The sequence below is a fragment of the Chionomys nivalis genome, chromosome 10 (assembly GCF_950005125.1).
Source record: "Chionomys nivalis chromosome 10, mChiNiv1.1, whole genome shotgun sequence".
Lineage (NCBI taxonomy): Eukaryota > Metazoa > Chordata > Mammalia > Rodentia > Cricetidae > Chionomys > Chionomys nivalis.
The window spans coordinates 45,023,781-45,044,826 of NC_080095.1; the positions used below are offsets into that span (position 1 = coordinate 45,023,781).

A 21,046-nucleotide genomic window follows, 5' to 3' on the forward strand; every position below is an offset into this window, starting at 1 on the left:
TCTGTTGGAGAATATTGCATCAGGATTCCAGCCCAGTGCCTTACTACCAGCTCTAGAGAGAAGCTTCAGACAGTAGGCAGTGGGGTACAGCCACCACAGCTTGGCTGCCCAAAGGTGTTCTCAAGATCATAGTCCCTTTGGTAACAATAAAGCAGGAACCCAAGAGCCAAGCACACGCAGTCTTTGTCCAAAATGCCAAGACGCCTATGGCCTGGCAAGCCCAAAAGGGATACTTCCAGAAGGAGCCCTTAAGAGGAAAAACCTCTGTTTCAAGCATTTAAACTAAGGCAGTTGTCAGAAGCCAATGCCTGATTTAAAAATCTAGAGAAGGCTGGGGACAGAGAGAGGGGCGACAGGGCAAGAAGAAGGCAAAGGGAAGAAAGGAGTATGTCAACTGAAAACTCCAAATTACACAAAGCAGCAGAAATCAGGAAAGCCCAATGACTTATATTGCTCCTGACAACCAATCACACATTTGATAATGTGTAACATATCATAAAATGTTATGGTAACATAAGACTTCAAAAATTCAAACCGAATGCCAGAGACATATTCACTTACCCCCACACTTCCATTATGTAACTCCCTTGCCTGCATCCAGATCCCACCCCTAACTTTGTAAGCTGTTGAGATGCTGGAAGAACCCCCACTCTACCCATTGCCTCAACCAGTGGCCTCAGGAAGGATGAAAAACACAAACTAGCCCTGTACCTTTCTTTGTACCCTCAGCCACAGACTCTCTAGGGAGACAGCAGAGGCTATAGGCCCAGGTAGCTGGCAGGAGTACTGTACAGATTCTCCCTGGCCACAGCAGCCAGACAGCAGTGCTATGACCTGGACCTGCTTCAGTGCAGCAAGCCTTTGGAATTCCACATCTAGACAGAGCAGGGAGCTTCTTTACTAGCCATTGCCAGGAGTATTTGACAAGGGAAGAAAACATCAAACAGATTATCATCCCTACATGTCCCTGCTCCCGAGTGGGAGGTGCTGTTCTCACAGGTAACTCGTACCCTTTGCAGGTAAGTTAAATGTCGTTCTAGGTCCAGCTGTCTTTCAGGAAAAAATCAGAGCGAAGGAGGGAGGGAAGGACACACACACACACACACACACACAGAGAGAGAGAGAGAGAGAGAGAGAGAGAGAATATGAGAATAAGGGTTATTAACTGTGACCCAAAAGAATCATTAAACAGACTTCACTTTCTAGTACTTCATTTAATTCCTACACTTAAACATTTAGACAATACCGACACCAACAAAACCTCATAGCTCAGACAACATGGTACATGGCAAAAAGAACACAGGCTCTGGAGTGGAAAAAAAACAAAACAAAAAACCAAACCTGTCTCCACATCTTGAAGCTACCATTGAATATAACTTTCTTATCTTACTAGTCCAGCTTTCCTTTGTAAGCCTGGGGAGGACAAGATCTGTGTTGAAGAACTGTCAATGGAAACTGTGCACATGACGGAGTCAAAACTGAAGCCTCTAACCCTGCAGGTGCGGTGCACAGGCTAACTCCTTCCCTCCTAGATGGTAAGAAGCTTTTAGTTCTGCCTGTAGCTCTGGGCAAGTACGAGATGGCAGAAAATGGGCCCCACATAGGCTGCCTCCTGCCCTACAATGCCTTTTCACAACAAACGTACAAGACCCAAAAATGGTATAACCACAAAGCATCTTCCACATTGGGGAAACCAAGACAAAGGCCAGAAAACTGTATGAAGGCTGGCAACAGGAACCTAGGGCTTGAGGGTGTCCTTCCAGGAGCACAAACGATGCTGGCAGAAGGTTGTCTATAAGCACAGATCCTCCATTTGGGAATTTAATACCCACTGTGAAGTTCAACTGGGAAAAAGATACCAAGTCCCTTATCTGAACCCAAGATTCAAAGACTGGATTTTCTAATTCATTGCAATGCAGAGTGAGAATATTAAGAATATTTTTCTGCAGAGTTCTATAGAATTTTTTTCCACTACTGAAAGTCATAGGAGATAGAAAGAGCATTACACCTATTAGCTAGGAATTTGGCTGGGTTTGGGAATTTTTTTTCTTTTTTTTTAGACTCAGAGTTTATCTTAAAAAGTCATCAGGCTGGGCGGTGGTGATGTACGCTTTTAATCCCAGCACTTGGGAGGCAAGACAGGCAGATCTCTTTGAGTTCGAGGCCAGCTTGGTCTACAGAACGAGTTCCAGGACAGGCTCCAAATCTACAGAGAAATCCTGTTTCAAAATACAAAACAAATGAAAACAAAACAAGTCATCAGAGAAAATGAAAACAGCAATATGTCAGGAAATGACAAGTGAATTTGAACACCATGTCCTTTTTTTTTTTTTTAACTTGCTAGCTTCATGACTGTGAATCAACCACTAAACCCCAGATACTTATCCAACTTTGTGGGAAAAAAAAAATAAGAGATTAGACGAGAATGTGAGCACTATTGTACGAGTCACCAACAGCTTGCTAAAGACGTCAGATCCCACCCGGTATGCCTTAACTGAATCCGTCAGTGGGGAGAGGGCCCAGGACCTGACCTCATGGGCCACAGGCATCTTAGCTTATCCAGCGGTCACACAATTAGAGTCACCGGATAAACATGGAGGTATTTCAAATGGGACACTGTCATGTTCTAGTGGAAGTGCTGATTCAAATGTCAATCAATCAGTCATAGTTATGCAGATATGGAACCTGTCTTTCCCTGTGCTTTCCCCAGCCAAAGACCTGCTCCATGGTTTCTTTGCCCATAACTACAGAGCTAAGACAGCATCCTACCCAAATTTCATTCTCAAATGAGCCAAATATATTTCAGCATCCTTGACTCACAGGTCACTGCCTTGTTCAAGACATCTCATAGCTGTTTCCTATGTTGCTTCCCAAATAAAAATATTTTTTTTTTAATTTTTTTTTTTTGGTTTTTCGAGACAGGGTTTCTCTGTGGCTTTGGAGCCTGTCCTGGAACTAGCTCTGTAGACCAGGCTGGTCTCGAACTCACAGAGATTCGCCTGCCTCTGCCTCCCGAGTGCTGGGATTAAAGGCGTGCGCCACCATCGCCCGGCATAAAAATATTTTTTTAAAGCTAGACAGAGTCTTCAGTTTGGTTCCAAAGCCCTGTGTCTCTTTCACTTCCTGTAAATGCTCAGATTTCTCAAAAGAAAGAAAGAAAGGAAGGATGGAAGGAAAGAAGGAAGGAAGGAAGGAAGGAAGGAAGGAAGGAAGAAAGAAAGAAAGAAAGAAAGAAAGAAAGAAAGAAAGAAAGAAAGAAAATATCTCATCCAGCCATTTGGCCTAGTTTCCTTTGCAAGTTAGAGCTAGGAGGGTCACTGCACCATGGGATTTGGAACTAAACAATAGTATGTAAAAATAAAACTTCTCAGAGCTAGAGGAAAATGGAGGAGAGAGAGAGATAAACAGGGGATTGACCTTTCTGAGTAGACACAGCCCTGGGCCTATGATGGGTGGATCCAGATTCTCAAAGAGAGCAATAAGGACATGTAATAGTAAGCCAGTCATAAAAATAAAGGCCTATGGTTTAAATACATTAATAAATATATCTTTACTTACATATATGCCTTATTACTTTTTTAGGGTTCTAGGCGTTTTCTATTTTGAAATGGTGGTAACAACCAGTTACAAAAAAAATGCTTGTTTTTATTTAAATTTTCAGACTCTAAGGTGCTCAAGATCTCTTAGGAAAGAGCCACCCTTGAGTGAAGGGCCAACTTTCACGGTCTGACATAGATGAAGATCTGAATAAGTGACCTTAAGCAGAAGTGCCAGGAACCAACTGCACCTGTGTTTTTAACTGAAAATGCCCAAGTCTTAGAGAGAGAGCCCCTTTTCCTGGGGTCCATTAAGAAATAGTGATGGTGAGTATACTGACATTTTTCTTTTCCTTTTTTTTAAAAAAAAAATACTATTATTTCTTATTTTTATGTGTTTGGGTATTTTGCCTGAATGCATCTCTGTGCACCACATGTACGGAGCGCCTGTGAGGCCAGAAGAGTTGGATCTCTGGAACTGGAGTTATACATTGTTGTAAGCTGCCATGCAGGTTGGGTCCTCCGGAAGAGCAGCCAACTCTCCAGTCTCTAGACACTGACCTTCTTCAAAGGAGCCACATCAAGTTTGTGTGTGTGTGTGCATGTGTGCGTGTGTCCTTTAGGTGGATAGGGGTATCTGTAACTTAAGTGTGGAGAGAGCAGTAGGGGTTGCTGGCTTGATAACTGTGCTGCCCTTTTCTCCATTAGGCCTGTACTTTGTGACATCAACTCAATGTAACTATTTGTGGTCACAGCATCCTTCCACGTAGAACTCCTTCACACTTTTCTTTACCTACACACCTGGGTGGTCTGAAGAAACAAAAGAGAACCCTTTAAGAGTCATCGCTTTTCTAATCTGTTCAATACCTGCTCAGAGCACTTCTGATTGGAGACTTCGGGCAGGGGTTCAGATTTCACACTTGAGCAGTCTGAAAAGCGATGGAACATTAATACTCAAGGCCATGTACTTGGCTGGAATTCCGTGTTTTCTTGGCTATTCCTACAGATATTGTGCTTAAAAGAATTTCCTCCCACCCAGTAGCCTGGCCAAATTCTCTTTTGCACACGTGAGTTGTGAGCACTCTCTCTCTCTCTCTCTCTCTCTCTCTCTCTCTCTCTCTCTCTCTCTCTCTCTCTCTCTCTCTTTCTCTCTCTCTCTCCCTGCCTAAAAACAGTAGGTGAGCAGATGTACTAGAGTGAAAAGCCAAATTGTATGATCACCTGGGAGCTATCTATGGGAAGGATTTATTTGAGTTAGGGCAACTAAGCCAGATCTCTCTGGAGCAAAGGTCTCTGAGAAATCTGGAAGCAAAGAGACACAAACCATGGCTGATAACATCTAGAAGAACATCACATTAAGGTTCGAGTGAATATGGGTTTAAGTCTCATATTCTGCCCCAAATCTAATGTAAGGACTTCTGTTTAGCTTCAAGTGCTCAAGCCACCTGCCCTTGAAGGTGGCTGTAGGATCCCTCCCTCATGTGACATGTCATGTTCAGGGCTCTGGTTTGGTTGTATAAAGAAATTCCTAGGAGGATTCCAGAGACAGACTAGAGTGGCTCCCATCCATCCACAGCTCTCAGCATATTGCTTCTCAAGTGCTGTCATGCTCAGTAGTCATAACACGACCATACAGATGACCGCTTGCAGTTGTCAAGTCTGATGTGGAACTGTTGCTGACTACAAATGCTTTAAGGAACTTGTAAGCTGCACCATTCAATATGGGGGAGAACGATTCAAGACTGGGTTCACACATTAAAGAATGTTTCTTTTATCTTCATTTGTTTTATGACAATGGCTCACAGTTAGCCCAAGCTGGCCTGGAACTTGCATCCTGTTGCCTTAGCACACTAAGAAGGATTTGTTTGCCTCTTTCTTTTTCACCTTCTTTCAGAACAAAGGCATTACCTGTGGGGTCAGACACGTCCTTAGCTCTGAAGCTACATCTTCAAAGCCCTAATCAGGGCTTCTGAATAGAGCAATTGATGTAAATGCCTGGTACAATGGTGGTCCAGAAGGGTGTAGGCCTGATGAAGGCTTGGTCTTCACAGTGACAATGTCTTAGTCTTTGAAAAGTACAAAATGGATTCTGAGAGAATTCCATCATCAGAAAAGAAACACGGTGTACTCAACTCCAAAACCTCAAACAACCTATGGCATTGAGCAAAGCCACATACCAAAATCAGGAGAGGGGACTTGAGTAATAGTATCGGTCCTGTCAACAATGCATTGGCTCCTCCCTCAAGTGTTCAATAACTTTAGGGTGCCTCCTGAGTAGGAGACGAAAATATTATTATAAAGTCTATTCAAATAAACTGCCTATATGAAAAGGTTACCTACTTCCAATCTGTTGAAATAAGAGAGTCATAATATTTATTTCATCAAGAGGGTGTAAGGCTTAGCTGGTATTAATTTATTTCATTACTCCTTCTAGGGCACTTCAAAATTTATATAATGCCATATGTGGCTTGTAGGAAGACTTCATGAGGATTTGATGAAAAATACTCCGAATGTTTCATCAGGTTGTGCATCATTTTCAGGCATCACCGCCCACACTAGAACTTTCTGAGTCATCACAAGGAACCTGGTACTTCAAGAACTTCCCAAATGTTGGTCTTGGCCAATTTACTGTGTATATTGTTGCCTCTTTAATCATCCCAGAACCTTTCTTAGTGGTAAGGCCTTCTATCGCCTCCACATTTCCTAGTTACTGATGCTCTTGTAGAACATACAGTCCCTTTGGCTCTTTCCAAGTAAACTAAGTAATGAGGGGATATTGGCTACCTTTCTTAATTCTTTGATTCTAGTGTCTCCCACAGTAATGAGCAGACGGGGCGATTCAATAAAGATTTGTCAAACAAATGCTGAGAGGAAACCTCTGCTCAGTTACAAGGCAGAATCCAGTCTGTGCCACCAGATATGAGTGTGACTTCCTGCTTTTCTTCTATGCTGGGCCCCATCCTCACACCGCCCCTTCCTGCCTGTCCTAGTACATTAGAACCACCTGGGTGAGCTTTACAGATGAAACCGATGCTTAGGTCAATGTGTGCGTTCCTGTTGCCCCTTCCTTGGCAGAGATTTTTGCATTAGATCATCAATGTGGAGCTCTGGCTTTGGGATCTTAGAAAAGCTGTCATGCAGCTGGGTGGTGGTAGTGCACGCCTTTAATCCCAGCACTCTGGTGGCAGAGGCAGGCGCATCTCTGTGAGTTCGAGGCCAGCCTGGTCTACAAGAGCTAGTTCCAGGACAGGCTCCAAAACCACAGAGAAACCCTGTCTCGAAAAAGCAAACAAAGCTGTCACGTTGAAGCTGCAATGCAGTCAGACTTGAGAACTACTGATCGGAACTACTCAGGTCCCAGCCTCTCCTGGTGTCAATCCCAAGACACCCTGGATGATTTCACCTTTCTTTGGATTCACAGTGGTTACTGTTTTAGCCATTCACACAGGATAAGTCAGACACTGCCTTGTGATGGCGCTTCAGCATCCCTTACTCTGACTTCCTCTTGATTATTCACGAGTGCATACATGTACAAATATAAAATCTTCCATCCCTGACTGAAGGCCTTCAAGAACTATGCCTTCTTCTTACTGGCATCTCTATGTCATGCACATGGTGAGCTCACATGCATTTTTGGATGATTTAAAATGACAAAGACAACAGTCAACCTAGTAGAGGCCACTTTAATTCTACCCTATAGACATGTGTTTGGCTAGAAGAAAAAAAATATTGTAAAATGGGTAGAACTGGATTGAAGCAGTGCAAGGAAGGAGTAAGTAAAAGCCACATGGAAAAGAGCCCCGAGTCAGTTCAAAGGAAAACGTATCCCAACGTCTTGAGAAGGTTTCTGCAAACACTGAAGCAGAATAAGCAAGACATTGAACTTGGCTTGTACCCCGATAGGAGATTTCTTTCTTAGTTATATAATTTTACTAAGTTTCCAGGGTGTAAAGAAAATATTCAGCCAAGGGGTACTCCTTCCCTTGGACAATACAATCTAACTCAGGCTGTTGAGCTTGACTTGATCCCCTTCTGGCCCTGTGATCCCAGACTAAGCCTTATATTCAAGAGCCCTGATGCAGGATAAAATATAATCCCCATTCCATGAGCTTGATCCCATAGTAGAGTGCTCTCTGTTTGCAGACTGAAAACAAAACGGAAGCCAAGATACAAAACCGCTATCTGCTATCTTCAAGTTGCTGTCTCAGAGGTACGGCTACCCTGGAGTGGCCCTGTATGCTCTGCTGCTGAGAAGGGCAAAAGAAGGTATTTCTAGACTAATTTTAAAGGATTATTTTGTTGCCCACATCACCAAAAAAGCCTTATCTTCATATGGCTTTAATACTTTGCCATGAACTAAGACCAGAGGAAAGACCTAAAGAATCACTAAGCCCATGATCTGCGAAGGCAAGATAAGGTCATCAGATAGAGACACATTTCCTACATCAAACATTATCCTAGGTATTCAGTCACAAATTTAACAATTTATTTCTACAGAGAAATTAAACGTATGTTCTCCTGTCTGGATTGGCAGTCCAGTCATATTTTCATTAATAGTCCATTTTTGTTTGAAAACCAGACTTGAAGGAATTCAAGTCTGCTGTTGATTGATTAGTAACCAGGGCAACATGTTTTCCTTTGAGATCACACCAATGACCCATCTGTGGGTCATATGAGTTCATAGACTGTCACTGATCTATCTATACTTTGTTCCTGGTGCTTCTTGTGGTCAGTGGCCTATATCTGACCCTATCAGCCAAGAGCCACCCAAGTCAAGTCACCAAAGATACAAAACACAACATTTGTTCTATCAAGTACTTCCTTTTGGCAGAGATACTATGGGTTCTCAACAAGTAGGGTCTAGGGTCTATGAAGTGAAAGAATCATCACTGATGTTGGGAACGCGAAGGTACTTGGATTCACAAATAAGTACTAGAGAAGCCAGGAATGTTAAACATGCAAGCTTGTCTCTTCAATGGAAGGGATGTGTAACTGTTCTCTACCCAGAAGGCTGGGAGTGGATGTAGCTAATAATCTGGTGACCTCTGCTATCTGTAGGGCCAGGCCTCACCCAAATCCTCAGGAATGCTATTCCAGATCCTTCCTCCCTAGACCTTCATTTTTGTATTTGTTTCTCAGTCAACAGAACCCATCCTTAGGAGAGATGTCATATGTACTTATAGCCTGGTGACTTCTATGCTATCGGTATGACAAGACTGTACCAGATCCTAGGCCCCTAAGCTATAGAACCCATCTTTATGAAAGAGGATACATGTATTTTGCAAGAGTTTCAATGCAGTCCTGCCTTAAGCTTCATTGCATACATGGAATTGCGATACCTGTTACTAGAAAACTTTTTTCCAAAGTTATACTGTACTTAAGTATGTCTAAAATAAACTGCCTGGTGTTAGACCCTAGAAGTTTGAACCAATACTAGCTAACTAAGTCATGTTGAACTGGATTTTCTTCCTGCCTCATGTGGATTATTACTCTGCTGGCCCTGGTGGTCACAGAGACACCACCCCTACACACACACACACACACACAAACTCACAAAGAATGCTGCTATTATAAGTGCTATCTGATAGCTACCAACAATATTTATTTATCAACATTTACCACCTAAGGGACACACCAAAGACCATTAGGTTCTTCAGAAATCTTTTGGATGTATTTCATCAAGAAACATGTTGGATATAGCATCCAGGACACTGGACTCACTAGTAAGAAGGTGTCTGAGGTAACAGACGTGCTGGGGCCTGAAAACACAAGAATCCTTTCTTGCATGGGAATAATCTATTTTATCATCTCAGAACAGGGCTGACCTATTGACCAGGCTGGAATGTTATTTATATAAGCCCAAGAAAACCAAGAAGAATCCTGGTCTGGAACCAAGGACATCCATAATGTTATCTGGAAAAGGCAAATGCTTATTTCTATATCTCATGATTCCTGCCTCTTTGCTAGAAAGAGTCAATTTATCTCCTGCTGGTAAAAGCAACACTGTCCTGCTCCATCGCCTCTGGAAAGGCCCCAGTGCCACCTGCTTCTTTATTAACCTGGATTCACCACGTACTTAGTCATCAAATCTGACTTTGAATTCTGCTCCATTCAAAACATCAGGGTATCCACCCAGTGTTTTTCCTTTGCCCTCTTTCATGAGAGATACTAATCCAGTCTGGTCAAAAAGTGGGATTTGTTGAGGTAGGGCATCAAGAGACCTAAACTTCCTTATTTCTGAAGAGATCAGACTCTAGACTTCCTTTCTCTGGAGTCGGGAGAGATTAAGAAGGGTGGACAGTATTCCTTTCTGAATGAAGGGGATTCTCCTTTGAGAAAGTCTTCAAACTTTCAGAGGACCCTCTGACATCATTTAGTACTTTAAGCCACTACATATGTGGTAATGTAAAAGTATCCAGAATTGCTGGGTGGTGGTGGCAGAGGCAGGTGGACCTCTGTGAGCTCAAGGTCAGCCTGGTCTACAGAATGAGTTCCAGGACTTGTCTGGTTCCATAGCTACTGATGAGAAACCCTGTCTTGAAAAAATGACAACAACAATAAACCCCAAAATAAAAAGAAAAAAACAGACCAAAAACTATTCAGAATCTGGGCTTATGCACTTAGCAGAAGCTGTCCATCTTAAGGTCTCAAAACACATACATGCTAGAAAAAGCATTGCAACTATTTAATTTGCTCACAAATTAGCTAGTCTTCAACAAATATCTACTGAAATAATCATTTAGAGATGGAGGATTTAAGAGTCCGCCAAGTGTGATCCCTAGTCATTCACAAATGTTAAGAGATGCCGACTCTGCAGGATCCACTCTTACACTGTTTTCCTGTGTGGAGCTAGCTCCCCTCCTCTCTACCCCCACCTTCCCCTATCTTATTATAGTTGCTGTTAGACAAGCAAAAGTTTCTTGATGATCCCCATGCCAGTCAGTACTGGCCCAGGACAGAGATGGTGGCAAACATTTTCAGCTACTCTGATTTCTAGTTCATCTTTTCTCTGGCCTTGGCTCTTGAAGAACTCTGTGGCAGCGCTCACGCACTCACCTGCCTTCTCTCTGAGTCAAGGTACTGGAGAATCAGCCGGGTGTTCACACAGTGACTCCATGTGTTTCCTAGTGCGGCTACCACACAGCTGGATCCAGAAGTGCCTGAAAGGAGACAGGGCAAAAGCCAGTTTTCAGAGGCCCTTCCTTATATGGCATTTGAGCTAAGCTCAGTCGCTATTCATACTCAGAGAGTACTCAGGGCTCAGTCCATCATGACAAAAGTGGATGAATTAGAGAAGGACAGCATTAAAGAAACTGGAGACTTAACAAGAACCAGCATGGGGTCTTTCAGCCTTAGTGAAAGTGGCCACCAATGGGTAAAAAAGGCAGTTGCACATTAACAAGAAGATGCATGAAGGGGCTGGAGAGATGGCTCAGAGGTTAAGAGCATTGCCTGCTCTTCCAAAGGTCCTGAGTTCAATTCCCAGCAACCACATGGTGGCTGACAACCATCCGTATGGGGTCTGGTGCCCTCTTCTGGCCTGCAGGCATACACACAGACAGAATATTGTATACATAATAAATAAATAAATATTTTTTTTAAAAAAAGAAGATGCATAAAGAGACAACCAAGCTAGCGCTGATAAAGAACCATACCTCTACCCATTCCTGGCAGGGGGGCGCAGTGCTACTCTACTGTTTATGAGCAATCTTTGTTTGGCCGAATTAGCAGCTCTTCGTTTAGGTTGGTGAGCATCTTAACTCACTTTTCCTTTTCAATCCCTTGGCATACACATGGAGCATTCCTTTGCCTTCCCTCCCCCTGTGCCCATCCACACCCAGAAGGGGCATCTGGAAAGAGCTCAGCCTTTTGTGCCCAGTCTGCTTTAACTTGCTCTGTTTCAAGAGAAACATTCCTTTACCTCCTGAGACTTTCCTGTAAGGAGGATCTGAACTGGTCGCCATCTGAATTCCAAGCTTACTCCAAGTTGCACATGGGAGGCTATCTTATATCTCATGGCTTCTCTGCTTCCTTTGGACCAGACCGGGAGCAAAACCATCCCTGCTTCCCAGCCCCTTTCTTTCTCATTAGAGGCAAGCAGCCAAGCCCTGTTTCAGGGAATCCAGGTCCCTCTAATCATGCCTGACATATCCTGAGGTTCCCTTCCAATCTTGAGCCCTGTTTGACCCCAGGCCATGGCAGAGACAGCAGGGATGCTGGCCTGAGGGAGCCCTATTGAACACTTTGCCTTCCATCAGTGAGCTAGCGTCTGTTTAATGAGGAGGCTGAGAACATAGATGTTCATTAAATTAGCTGAAACAAAATGAGGCATCAATCTTCTCCTCATTGTATTATCTCATCTGCACCCCTCATGGTCAAGTAGTAACTGGTTCTCTTTCTCAGGACAGACAAAATTTAAGGCAGTACCAGTTCCAAGTTCTTCGGTCCAAATGCCACATCCGAGAAATGATGCTCAGGGCGTCTTAGCTGGAAGTGCATTATTGGCTAAGGGCTAGTGGGATGGCTACTGGCATCTAGAAAGTGGAGGCCAGTGCTGTTGCTGAGCATCCTGTCATGAACAGAACAGGGCTGTGTCAAAGGTCTGCCCACCTCAGAATACAGCAGCTCTGGAACCCCAAAGTTAGATAATGAGTGAATCAGATGGAAATCAGTAACGGGCCTCAGTAAGGGCATTTAAAGAAGTTAGCATAGACTAGAAAAGAGTGAAATTTAGATTAACTGTGGCTCATTGTGTGCACAATTCAAAACACAAACAGATGAAGGTGAAAATAAATCATCTGGCCTGTGGGAATCTGACCACCTCACTCCCCGCCCCCCATTTAATCCTTAGTAGTCCTCCGTGCCTAAGGATAAGATGTTAAAGCCTAAACAATGTATTCTGGGGCTTTATCTTCTGCTCCTGCCTCTGCCTCTGACTTCACCTCTGGGAGTTCCTCACTGAATGAGCTGCTGTGACCTTTTGACTTCTTTGTCCTCATCATCCTTGACCTCTTGTCAGCAGTTGATAAAGCTCCCCGCTCCTTGCAGAGAGTCCTCTGGCCTTCTCTGTTGACCTTTACCGTGGGGAGCGCTTCTTTGCCCTCTCTGCCTTTTATCTCCCTCTTCTTACTTTGGGTGAACCCCAGGGAACTGGGGGGTGGCCATTTTTCCCCCAATACCAAATGTGAAAGAGCCATTGAGTAGCTATGAAATTAATGTTCATTAGTTAGAGGCCAGGCCTTTGTTACATCAGAGATGAACTCAATTCCAATTTTCTTGTGGTACACAGCTTCTCAGTCTCCCTTGCACCGCTCATTTCCCTCCTGTGGTATATGTTCCTTATTCATGGTGCCGGGTCACATAGCAACATGTTCCTACAAGGACGTAATGAGCTCCCAGCACATCTCCCACACTCTCGACCTTTCCCTTTCTTTCTTCTCCCCCCTTCATTGGTCACCTTCGCTATACTGTTTTCTTTCTATATGCATGCCTTATGTACATAAACGATTTTGTGGATCTATATAAAATCTAGGAACCATGAGTAAGAGAAACTATGTATTATTTGCCTTTGGGGAATTCAATTTATTTAATACAAATATTTCCATTTGCATCCATTTTACTGCAAATGATATAACTATTTTTCTTTAAGTTTGAAAAAATTCCGTGTGTGTGTGTGTATTCTTTACCTATTCCTCTGTCAATAAACCTGGGTTGATTTCATAATTTAGCTATTTTTTATGTGTATGAGTGTTTAGTCTGCTTGTATGTATGTGCACATGTGTGTGCATGGTGACTACTGAGGCCAGAAGAGGCTTCATGTCCACTATAAGTGGAGTTATGGACAGTTGCGGGTCATCATGTGGGTGCTGGGAACTAAGTCCAGGTCCTCTACAAGAGCAGCACATGTTCTTAACTGCTGAGACATCATCTCTCCAGATCCTCTTCTCATTTCCAAAAAGCGAAGCCCAAAATAAATATTTTGAGTTAATTTTCCTGATTTAAAACTGCTGGCTTGGACTGAGGATATTGTTCTGTTATAGAGTGCTTGTTTAGCATGTACAAGGCCCTGGGTTCAATTTCACAGCACTACACATAAAAGTTGGCTTAATATTTACATTTTAAGTTTTTAAAGACTTGAGAACCAGATGGGTTCATGGCCACCAGGTCTTTCTATCAGCCCATGTGGTCTGGCCTCATGTCTACCCTACGTCCAGAGCTGCCTCTCAAATGTCAACTTCTCTTCCCTTCACAGAAATAGTGTGTGTCTTCCTGCTCTAAATTTCCAACCATAATACTAAACATTCTCTCACTTACCTCCATTTATATGCTGGTATGCTATGTGTGTGATTTTTGATTAATAGGCATTATGGAAGAGCCAGAGGCATGCCTGGTTTACGCCAGCAGCCTGACTCACTTAACACAAGGATGCTTACACTGATTAAATGGCTAATAAGTTATTGTCACTGAATGCTGGACCATGTTATAGACTTGTTTTAACAGCATATTTACATTCTTAATTCACCTTAAGCTAAAATTAATAGGTTTGCATTTTTCAAGTAAGCTGTAGAAGCTAGCTGTTTATATGTCTGCTAAGTAAGAGGATTAAGTGGGGCTGAGATTTACAATTTGAGAAGAAAAGGCTACATGTGAATAATTAGGAGTTACTAATTGGTTAAGAACTTAAAACTTCTTTTTTTTTTTTTTTTTTTTTGTGGTGATAAAAGTGGAGGAGTGTCCCAGTTCTAAATGAACTCAAAGAATGTTTTTAGAGATCACAGCCACACTCAGGGCAGGAGCAACTATTTTTTTAAAATTCCATAAAAGGAAATAAGTAAGCAAACGATCAAAAACAAACAAAAAAAAAAAACAAAAACAAAAACAAAAAAAACAGAGCAACCTGAAAACTCTGTACCACTAGGCCAACAAGAATGGGACAGATCCACAGCAGATACTTGGCTGTTCTTTGGCCAGGTAAACCTGGGGCCTAATCAAGGGTCACAAGGGCAAGTACCAGAGAAAACTCTGAAAAAGTCACCTCAAGGACGCGTATTTCAAAAGCACTTAAAAGCCTCAGGCCAGTGTAAGGTAAGAGTAACCGTACCAAGGCCTTGAAAGTTAATGATGAAGATAATGCCTTGATGAAGGCTCTATATGCTAGGCACCAGGGAAGCCCCGCAAATAGAGAGGGCTTACACTGTTTGAATTTCATATCGTAGTACACCTTTATCCTCTATAGCCTACGAGACAGGCAACATTATCAATTCTATTGACAGACTTAAGTCATGAGAGATTAAGTCACTTCCTCAAAGTCACATGGTTGGTTAATGGCAGAGCTAGGGCTCAAAACCCGGTTGTTAGCCCCTACTTTGATTAGCCTTCTCTGGGCTCATCACATCTCGAAGATTAACTATCTAATTACTGTCCTGTCCGCGGGGCCCGAGAAAGGTCCTGGATTGCCCAAAGGCCCATCTCAGGAACAGCAGAGACAGCTCATCTTATCACACATCTGAACTCCACGTGTCACTCAGACTCCGGGTTCTGCTTCCTTTGTTCTGATGTTCGGTGATAACCCAGGGCAAGAGGTTTCCACAGTGAGCACATGCCCTGGCTTGGCAAGTTATTTAGCCTTGCTCAACTGGACTAGCAGCTGGATTCCCACAAGTCAGGTGGCCTAGAACTGACCCTCCCTGGTTAGAGGCTTCAAACTCTAACCCCTTCACAAGAATCTAAGGCGATTGTGCTGGTAGGATCACTTGAGACAGGTCGACGGGGAAGTCGTCAGTTACTATACATTCATGGCCTTATTTTCTTCCTGTCTTTCGAGTTTCTAGCATTCCCATGACAGGGCTGTCATTAAGTGGCCACTAATGCTGTTTATGGGAAATGTAAAGTAGGAAGAATCCGCTTACTGGCTCTTTGTAAAGGTGATTTCCTGCCCAGTGACCTAATTGGTCAGGAAACTGATAAGTGAGTCTTCTCTGTGTTCATTTGAAGCGGAAGTTCTAAAAAACTGGGCCACTCTCCCTTCCTCCTATTTTGAACAACTGTGATATTTAGAGCTGCCCAGGCTGTATAATTTCATTGCCTGGAATTTGGGGGGTTCCAATACAAATTTTTAAAAAATCAAATAAATAAACTGAGATTTGAAATTATTTTCATTATTTGAGATTTTTCGTCATCGCTGAGTTGAGACTGCAGATGTGTTTAAGATCCCTAGAACAGCCCAGTTCATTCACACGGAATCAAGGCTCTCTAAAAGGACTGTGGGAATACTCATTCCCCACTCTCTCAGAGACTTGCTTAGGTGAGTCAGAGCCTGCTGTCCTTCTGTGATTGCTTACCCATCTGTAAAATTCGAATAATAAGTCTTGCCTCCAGGCAACCAAAAGTTCTTGGTGACCCTAGATGGAGATACTTGATACGGATAAATGGCAGGAACAGTGGTGATCAAACCCAGAAGATGAAAGGAGAGGGAGAAAGGTCTAATCGCCACGCTCTGTTTTCCCTTCTCATCATTATTCAAGATAGCAAAGCTTAGGAATGAAGTGGTCGGGAATAGAATGCGGATTCCGAAACTTCTCCCAGAACTGCTATCTCTTGGAGCCAGTTCCTAACCTCTGGTAGGAGCTGGCTAGGAAGACACATTTCTCACGTGGTCTCCCTGCGTGGTACACACAGGGTAGAGCCCTCATGACTTCAGGTTGGAGGAGGACAGCCAAGTTGCTATGGAGCCTGGTTTCTTAGAAGGTGATGGGCCGCTGGTACCACTCCGTGTCGGTGTTCAGGAGGGGCCTGTTTGGGGCTGGGGGTGGGCTGTGATGAAAAAGTTTCTTTTCTGAAAACATTTGAATTTATGGCTTCTCTGCTAAATATTTCTGAGAGGTCAGACTAGCTGCTAGTGAATGACAGAGACATGTTTGCCCTGTTCAACCCAAAAGAATAGACTTTCGTATGTTTAAAAATAAGCAGGAAAAAAACACCCCCAACACGAACAAACAACAACCCCCCCCCCAAAAAAAAGCAAATTAACAAAGCAGTGACTCCCAGAATAGGAACAGAAGGGAGGGAAAAGTTCACAGTCTTCAAGGACCGGGCATTTTGAATACTTGGTCCTTCTCGTCCTGTGAGATAAAAAGCGACTTGCTGAGACCGGAACTAGGAAGTGAAAACAACACCGCTCATGAATGCCGGGTCTGGGGTCAGTGTAGGTGAGGGGGGCGGGTTACCACGGACCTTTCTCCAACATCCCTGATGGCTCTGGCCCTGTGGTTCTAGCTCTGGTTTAGCCACAGGTTTTCAATGAGACCACAAGGGAGAAGGAGCATCTATAACAAAGAACGTGGAAGTGAGCTTCAGAACTGACCAGCCAGATCACTTTTCCGAGCCGCAGCACCTTCACCCATGGTCAGAAGGAGTTGTCCAAAAGATTTCAAAAGTTCCTGGTCTCACTTAAAACAACAACAACAAACAAACAACAAACAAACAAACAAACAAAAAATCCAAGTCTAAGGTATTTTGAGGACAACAAAACTGGTGTCGTGTTCACGGCTTCACGTTTTCTGGGAAGTCTGTGCTCGCAGTACTTCCACACTGTCTTGAATTGCCAGGTTCCACCCAGCAACCCTTTACACCCGAAGACAGTGTAAATGTGGGGACCCTTTTCTGATAACAGATTTCTCTCCAGATCAGGGCTCCCCCCCCCCTCCCCTTAGTCTGTTCTACCTACTACAACCCATAAGGACCAACTTCTAGCACACACCACTTCAAGTCAACAAGTCTGATTGGTAGCATGGAACTGGAAGGGGAAGGATCACCGTCCCTTTGACCCTCTGATTCCTTTCCTCCTGTTACAGACCAGGTCAGGGGAGCTGCTGAGCTGTGGCAGACATTTTTCCATTGGGTCTTCCGTTTGATCTAGGGAGACGGTTAGAGAGTCTTAGCTGCCCCAGTGGAAAGACGAAATAGGGGGAAACTTTCAGACCGTTTCCCCTCCGTTTTCCAAGCAGTCTACACAGCCTCTGTTGGAGGCTCGTCAGCTTTTACTGCCTGACGCAGAAAGACAATTTCAACAGCCACAGTTGAAGAAGACAAATGGGACACTGGCTGGGACAGTAGTTTCAGAACAAAGATTCAAGGTGCCCTACAAGTTCCATGAGGCCACAGGGCAAAAGTATCAAATAAAGAGATTGGGAAGGCTTAGACATTTATTCTCTAGCAAAATTAATTTCCTTGGGGGCTTGTAGTTCACTAACTGAACCTGTGAACCAGCTGTATTTAGTGTGCACTCTACTTCCTTGGGTCTCTAAAATTGACAATTGTCTGTAGGTCAAGTTCCAACGGAAGTGACATTTTTGACCTAGCTCTATAAATAGAGTACTGGAAAAAACCATCAGCTGCACCGACTGGCCCAGGAACCACACGCTATCTATCAAGCAACTGTAGTGTCTGGGCTGCCATTTTAGACGATTAAAAAAAAAATATTGTGTTATTTATAATCTTCTGAGTTTTGAGAGTCTCAAAATACTCGGAAGCTATGAGTCTCTCAGATTTACAAATAAAAGATCTGGGGCATAAAACCATGCAACAACGGCCTCGCCCAACACCATCTGCTCACAGCCCAGGGTTCTGCTAGAGGATCAGGCCTCTTTGCTTAGGGAAAGGGGAAACTTGCATCTCCAGGGTCAAGATCTTAGCTGGTGGAGAGATAGATGACGGGTGCCCAGTGTCTGCTCCCATCACACACGCAGACTGACTCGAGCCTCAGTAATACTCGCTACAGCGGAAACTAAGAAATGTGAAGCAGAAATCATAAAAGGTGGGGTGATCAGCACCTCTGGAATGCAAGATTTAGAGGTGGATTAATCTCCCGTAGCAGCAGGTGGAGCAGAAGTGGGGTGGGGCTGGGGGAGTGAGCTAATGGCTAGGATGGAGCCTGGTATGCGCTGGCACAAATCCCTCCAAACGGCTCCACTGGCTGTTGTATGAGGAGAAGACACTTATAATTTCCTAGAGTCCTGGATTGGTCGTGCAAGTTATTATCCAATCAGGATACTTTTGAAATGGAGATGGGGTCATTTTAGTCGTAATGGGACAGCAGAGATAAATTGGGGCTGTTTTGAGTGAACACAGGTGGTCATCTTATTAGGGACACCATGGAGGAACTGTCTGGAATCAGGTGGAGGAGGCTCACTCTTAGAAAAGGTCAGTCTGAAAACCATTCCATCTGGCAACAAAATCACTCTTGACTATGTAGGGCTTCTCGGCTGTGCTTGCAACGATAGGCACCAATGTCCTTAAACATAGCTAGGAAAAAACCAGCAGAATAGTCCCAGCATCTGGGTAGTCCTGCTGGTTCAGCTGGCAATGCTCCCCAGGAGGCTCCCAGAGCTCCCCGCCCCCAGGAGTACCACTTCGTTCCTGTTACTTTCTAGTGGAGGGGAAAGTCCTGAGGGGTGGCCGGTAATAAGTTGTCTCAACTCTGAAAAGAACTTGGGTGTGCAGGCGTGCACACGCACACACCTGTATAGAAACCAGAGGGGGCTTCAGGTGTCTAGTGAGTCACTCTGCCTTCCACTTTTTCCGTTTTCCATTGAACCTGGAGCTAGGCTGCCAGCCCTAGTGATCCTCCTGTCTCCACCTCCTTCAGTGCTGCGTTACAGGCTGGTCCGGCCATGCCCAGGTTTGGATGTGGGTGCTGGGGATCTGAACTCAGGTCCTCGTGCTTGCAAAGCAAGGGTTCTTATCTGCTGAACCATCTTCCCAGTCCCAAGAAGAACTTTTAATTAAAAATGAATTCACTTACGAGAGTGAACACATACACACACAAAATCCTTATGCTAAGACTAGTGAAAGAAAGGAAAAACTGAACTATTTAAAGAAACCTGAAGTACGTTTAAAAAAATTCATGTTCATTTAAAATAAGGCAGGATGTTTACACGAAATATCCCTTGTCCCCAAATGTATTTCTATTCCCTTGCTGTAAATTTTTCAAATTGCACTTAACAGCTGCCGTGGCCTGAGCTTTGTTTTTCTGGCCCCACCATGGTATCTGAGGCAGCAGGAGGATACTGGGGTTGCATTCTCAGTAAATCTGTATTATGCATGGTCATCATCTCAGTTTTTGACCATCTGATATTTGTTTCGGGAAACATTGGCCGGTGGAGAAGGAACACAGCTGTTTAGTCTGACATCAGATTGGTTAGAACCTTGACTTCTGGGGTGAGAAAAAAATACCCTCAGACGTGTACATTCAGACAACTGTCTTTGAATAGAGCTGGGAAAGGGTTTTTTTTTTGTTGTTGTTGTTGTTTGTTTGTTTGTTTTTTAAAAGAGGCATATCCTTTATCAGTTTCTCTTCCTGGGGAGACTTAAGCCATAGAGGAGAATATCTGGGAGATGTACATATTTCAGGACCTAGTTTGGACAGTGAGAGAGCCATGTGACAACCCACTTAACTGAAAAGCAAGGGGATTCTCTGGAAACTGTGCTTTGACTTTGGGGACTCAGCTGACAAGGAAACGGACATGCCAGGCCTGGGGGTCAATTCCTTCATGTTTAGCTCATGTGGACCCAGACCTGCGTCAGAAGCTCCTGCTTCATGCCTGCATCAGCTTATTGGCTCTGCAAGCAGCAAGGACAGGCGGCAAAAAGAAATGTGATTTATCAGGAAGTATATTCTTGAAGAAAAATATTTCCGTGAAACTGGTTTCAAGTGACTTAAAAGATCCTAATATACAATGACATTTCAACTAAACACAGTGTCTAATCCTGGACTGAACCCTGGAAAAACCTGCCACGGGAGTATTACTGGGACACCTGGAAAAGATTAAATATTGCCTGTATATTAGATTACAGTATTGTATCAATGCTAATTTCTTGGGTGAAAGAATAAACGTATTATGGCTATATAAGAGAAATTGTTGTCCTTGGATGACAAATGAAAGTCTCTGGGGATGGAAGATCATGACATCTATGACTTACTGTCAAATGCTGCCACAAAGACAATAACAACTTAATGATATTAAAAAAATAGATGGATAAGGACAATAAGCATGGAAGAAAGACCAGGTGAGGCAGCATGCTAGCAGCCTAGGAGATGGGTACCCCAGTTCACTGTTGTTTTCTCAAAACTTGCCTGTATGTAAATTACTTGTGAGAGATGAACGGGGTCAGTTGTAACAGCAGGATGCTGGATAGGGTCAAATGTGTATTTTTCACATCAGAATCACTTGGTTAACTTTCTAAGGCGTTGAATCCCGGGTCCACTCACAACTATGCGCGTGCGAGCACACACACACACACACACGCACACATACGAACACACGCGTGCACCTCATCAAAGGAGTTTGCATTTCTGTTTTCAATGGCCCAGGTGTGTTTGCACTGGGAAATCTTCAGTGTCTTGTGACAAGGCTCTGTGTCCTTTTCATCTTGGAGATACAGCTCTGGAGAATGCCCTTTGGTCCAGTGTTTAAAAATGTCGTCCGCTGACTTTATCCTCATCTTAGCTC

General features: G+C 43.7%; 1 protein-coding gene across 1 annotated transcript in view; it reads right to left on the reverse strand.

Moving 5' to 3' along the window:
• Rad51b (RAD51 paralog B) overlaps nt 1–21,046 on the reverse strand; it is a 504,429-nt gene that overhangs the window by 35,487 nt on the left and 447,896 nt on the right. The window contains exon 9 of the mRNA XM_057782601.1: nt 10,593–10,696. Within this exon, the coding sequence (XP_057638584.1) occupies nt 10,593–10,696 (104 nt within the window). The remainder of the gene's footprint in view (nt 1–10,592; nt 10,697–21,046) is intronic.